At 33.8% G+C, this 5050-nt stretch overlaps 1 protein-coding gene across 1 annotated transcript; it reads left to right on the top strand.

Annotated features, from left to right (window-relative positions):
- Positions 1 to 4059: 4059 nt before the first annotated feature.
- LOC109131279 (uncharacterized) lies at positions 4060 to 4344 on the top strand. Its single transcript, XM_019242009.2, has one exon. It carries the CDS (start codon positions 4151 to 4153, stop codon positions 4337 to 4339), a length of 189 nt encoding a protein of 62 aa, XP_019097554.1. The 5' UTR covers positions 4060 to 4150; the 3' UTR covers positions 4340 to 4344.
- The last annotated feature ends 706 nt before the right edge of the window (positions 4345 to 5050 follow it).

Consider the following 5050-nt stretch of genomic DNA (forward strand, 5'->3'; position numbering starts at 1 on the left):
AAGTCCAAGTATATGACCATAAAATTTCAATTGTTTTTTTAGAATAATCTAAAGAAAGTAAATGATTAAAATTCTATAAAAAAATACAAATCAACTTGATTCCAATTATTACCAAGATTATATAATTGAAAATGATATCTTTGATAGAAATATATTAGAAAATACATAATTTACTTGTCACAAAATATTGTTGTCACGTAGACACAATATAGTGAAAAATAAAATTTTATAATCTTGTTATTTGTGAATGAGTAAAATTATGAGATGTTGATGTGAATCACATCCTATTGGGCTGGTCTATTCTTTGAAGTGAATATGACTTTATGCTATAAGTGGTTTCCACTATTCTACTACAATATTAAGAAGTAGTAGAAAAGGTATTGAAAACTCTTAAAGAGTATATATACTATTGTCTATGGGAACACAAACTAATATTAATGTGTTATAGTCTCCCAAGTCTCAAAAGTTAAAAGGGTCCAAGATATATCATACATGACCCAATGTGAGAATGTTATTGATTACAGTGGGATTCAAATCGAGATTGATAGACATGAAGTGTCATCATCTCGAGGGGGAGAATTAAGGAATCCCACATACAGAGGTGATGAAACAAATATAAGATTATGTTCACATCCAAAATGAGTCTAATTACTCATATGATAGTTCAAATCTTGAGAATTTGAAAAGTAATCATGTTGAGACAATAAGCAAAGAAAATACTTTGAAATCATAAGTATTACCCAAGACAAGAAAAGTATTTTAGAGATTACATGCATTATCTAGAAGATAAAATGCTTTGTAAAAATCTCATTGTTTGGCATGACCGGTTAAGCCATTCCGGTTCAATAGTGATGCGAAAGAATAATCAGAGATTTCTGAAGTGATTTTCTTATGTGTGCTGCTTCGCAAAACAAGCCTATTATATGGTTTTCATGGACTCCATAAATTTGTATAGTGTCAATTTTCTGGTATGTACACAAAGCGATATTGTGGACTGATCATCCACTATATATGTTTGGTGGTGAAACCATGCCTAAGTAATTGACATAAATGACTCTATATGTCAAGTAATTCGCATCATGCCAATGATAATCATGAATACTCCCCCATTACAATTGGTTTGGGTCAAAAACCAGATATATTCCATCTAAATGTTTTATACATATTGAGTTGCTCCACCACAGCGATATAAGATGGGATTTGAAAGAATGTTTGATATATGTTGGATATAAATCTCTCTTGATGATTGAATATCTTGAGATGCAGAGACTGTTGTTTCAGTGAGTCAGTCTTTCCACCATGAGGGGATGGTGGAAAAAAGAAACAGCTGGTAAAGAAATATATTGTAAGAAATTATCTTAATCTTCGTACAAAAAAATGTGCGCTAGAAATTAAAAAGATAATTTATTGGCAAAGTTTGCAATGATGTTAAAAGCATGCAAAAACCATTTTCTGACCTTGAGTGAAAAAATTCACATATACCAGCTGTGCTCTAATTGAAATTATATCCTAGAAGGATAAAGTCAACTGCTAGTAAGTCTAAAGATCGCATGAAGTGTGATAGACTTATGGTTCCAAATATTATTATCCTCAGAATAGTAAAGGAGCATATATTAATATGGCACTAAGGAATGAAAGAGTTATGAAAAATCTCTAGAAGAGAATGTAGACATAAGTAAGAAAGAGATTCAGGTACCTGAGAATGATAATGAAATGAAATCTCAACAAGTTGAGTCATGTCTAGAATGAAAAGGAACCAAAAAGCAAATCGACGTCGTAAATATGTTTGCATGCAGTGTTGCAGTTGATGGGGTTATGAATAAAAATCAAGGATCATAAACTGCGATTAATAGAAAAAGCTTTATTGAAAAGTGTACACAAAGAATGATTGATTAATCATTGAAAAAAGTAACTATTATGAAATAGTTCAAATCTCTTAAAGAGATAATATTTGGACTTGTAGTCCTTACACTTGAAAGTGTAAAATGAGTGGGACATAAGGGGATCTTTATGAGAAATAATGTACATGCAGTAGTACAATGATTCTCATAAATACTTGATATTTATTATGAGAAATGCACTTTCATATGGTGGAAGCAACTATGTAGATCCCTTATGAGTTTGAAAATAAGGCAAGACTTGATTTAGTCTACTTAGAAGGTTTGTAAACTATAAGAGATATCCCTTAAAGTAATTATATTACTAATTATATTGCTAGAAGCAATACTTTATAGTTCTCGAGAATATTGTAAAAGCAAGAAAAAGTCTTGATGCCTTTTGACACCTTTGGAGAGAAAATGGTGAGAGTTTATTTCTATGAGAGAATCATGTGTGTAGATCATTGTTTTTGATCTTAGGATCTCATAGTGGGTTGAAAATAAATTGGGAACAACCTAAGTGAATATCTTAGGGTTGTGTAAATCCGAGATTGAACACTAATTGTAATTGTGTTCAAGAAATATTTTCAACAAAGTTTGAGGATGTAGGCATTTGCTGAACCTCGTTAAAAGAAAATTGTATGTGTCTCTTGTCTCTTCTGCACTTACAAGTGGTTCTTGTTAAAAGAAAGGTACAAGAACAAATGCAAATATGTTGATGATGAAAATGTTATCTAATCTCCAGTAGAGATTTCACATACCAAGGAATTTGTGAAGAAATAATCAGTGATGAAATATTACTCCTAAAAGATGGAGAAATCAGATTTTATAAGATCAGATATTTCATGAAATTTCTTGAGGTTATAGATTTGACATCTGTTGAAAGAGTTGTTATCTCAAGATGCTTACATCATCTTACATAGAAAAATGGTCATGTAGTAGTAGTACCATACTAAGAAGAAAAGTTGAAAGAGAAAGTTTTATAAGAAAAGTATGAATAACTCCTATGTATAAGATGATTGTTTGGAAGATTGTATGTAAAATAATATTTGGACTTAAAGTTCAAATAGATCTTCTATATGAAAGGAGTGCAAATGACTTGAAGTTCAATGACCCGAGAGAATACATGATGATCATATGAGTTTGTAAAAAGCTCTGTTTATTACAGTTTAGAAAAGCTGATATATATGATCACAATGCATAACCTGAAGATGATGCTTTCATGGGGAGAAGTATGATCATAAGCGTGGTTGTACTATTTTTCCCTTATCATGGTTTTTATCCCATTGGGTTTTTCCATGAAAGGTTTTTAACGAGACAACAAAAGAACACGCAAAAGCTAAATGTCTTGAGAGGAATATTATGATTCCAATGGTGAAAGACTATCATCTTCAAAGTCTTTGACATACATTGATGAGACCATAAGAGACCAACAACCTGCAAAAGAATGGTGATATACATGTCCTATAAAATTTTTCAAGTGAAGATCTGGCGAACCATTTACCAAGGCGTTTCCAACCACTACTTTCAAGAAGTTACTTCATCATATTGGATCGGTCATCTCGAAGATTTGAAGTGATGTACTCAAGAGGGGAGTAAAAGCGTGCTGCACTCTTTTTCCTTTAACTATGGTTTTTCCCATTTGGTTTTCCTAGTAAGATTTTTAACGAGGCAGCATCTCACATGAGCATTTGGGACTACATTTTTATAATGGTCATCCAAGGGGGAGTGTTATAATTATATTGTTATTATGTGGATGCCCATTACCGGCCCATTAGTAAACTTGGTATACAATCTAAAACCCTAATGTTGTATCACTATATATATGTTGTATCCTATTGTAGAGATTAATAATACAAGAGAATAATTCCCCAAACCTCTTGTTATAACATTCTCAAATTTATATGTACATTTTTATTAATATAACAATTTATGACTATATGAACTATGCATTATATTTTCCTATTAGTTGAAGTTTTATAAATGACGTAATATTTATTGTTTATTAACCTTTGTGCTTTTATCCAAAAACCCTTGTAGGACAAAGAGTACCTTTTAAATATATATATTATCGTAATAAACCATATTTTAAGTTTAATTACACATTTCATCTTAATGTATAGAACTAAATAATTTATATCAAACACAACTACTACATCATATCAAATCTATATCTGTCTCTCTCGTGATCCCGACGACTATAACTATCCAACTTTTAGTTTTTCATTTCTTTTGTACAAGCACTCTTCGGTGGAAACAAGAAAGCAAAAAACATGAGCGACCCTAGTGGCCAATCTTCAACAACGACTGTCGGTGGAAACGGCGGCGGCAGCGGTAGTAACGGTGGGGGTGGAGGTGGTGGTGGAGGTGGTGGCTCCTTTGGGATTCAGCCGCAGAGATCAAAGGTGAGGAAGCAAGTGTGGGCTGGAGTTCTCGGCATCTCTTCCTCCACCAATAATTAGTATATATCTCTCTCCACCGGAAAAGAACATTTCTCTCTAATGAAAAATGGTGGTGGTAATAATTATGCTTGAATCTTGATAATCGTTCGTGTTAAGTGTTAACTATGTCTAAATAACAAGGAGATTGAGGTCTCCTGAACAAAATCTGCCCGGAACATGCTCCTGTCCCCCACCTGATTCAGCATAACGGTGTACGGCATGGTCTCCCATACAAAGCCTCATAAGGAGCTATCTTAATACTCGCCTGATAACTGTTGTTGTAAGCAAACTCTACCAGGTTCAGGTGATCTGCCCAATGGCCAATCCAATCCAACACACACATCCTTAGCAAATCCTCTAGCGTCTGGATCGTCCTCTCTGACTGTCTATCTGTCTGGGGATGATAAGCTGTACTCATATGCACCTTAGTGCCCATCTCTGCCTGAAATGCCTTCCAGAACAACGAAGTGAACTTAGAATCCATGTCAGAAACAATGCTCGCTGGCTGGGGATGATAAGCTGTACCCTATGCAATATGAATATCTCCCTCACATACTTCTTAGTCAAGACCGATGCTCCATTAGTCTTCTTAATGCCCAGAAAATGTGCTGTCTTAGTCAACCGGTCCACGAGAATGAGGATGGCCTAATCTAGCGTGCCACATACTATCCGGGTTAACAACAAAACAAGAACTAAGCAAGGTAGGTGAATTTGATGAGGTTTTCTCTAAGA

This window comes from Camelina sativa, chromosome 20 (genome assembly GCF_030686135.1).
Source record: "Camelina sativa cultivar CO46 ecotype springtype chromosome 20, ASM3068613v1".
Classification (NCBI taxonomy): Eukaryota; Viridiplantae; Streptophyta; class Magnoliopsida; order Brassicales; family Brassicaceae; genus Camelina; species Camelina sativa.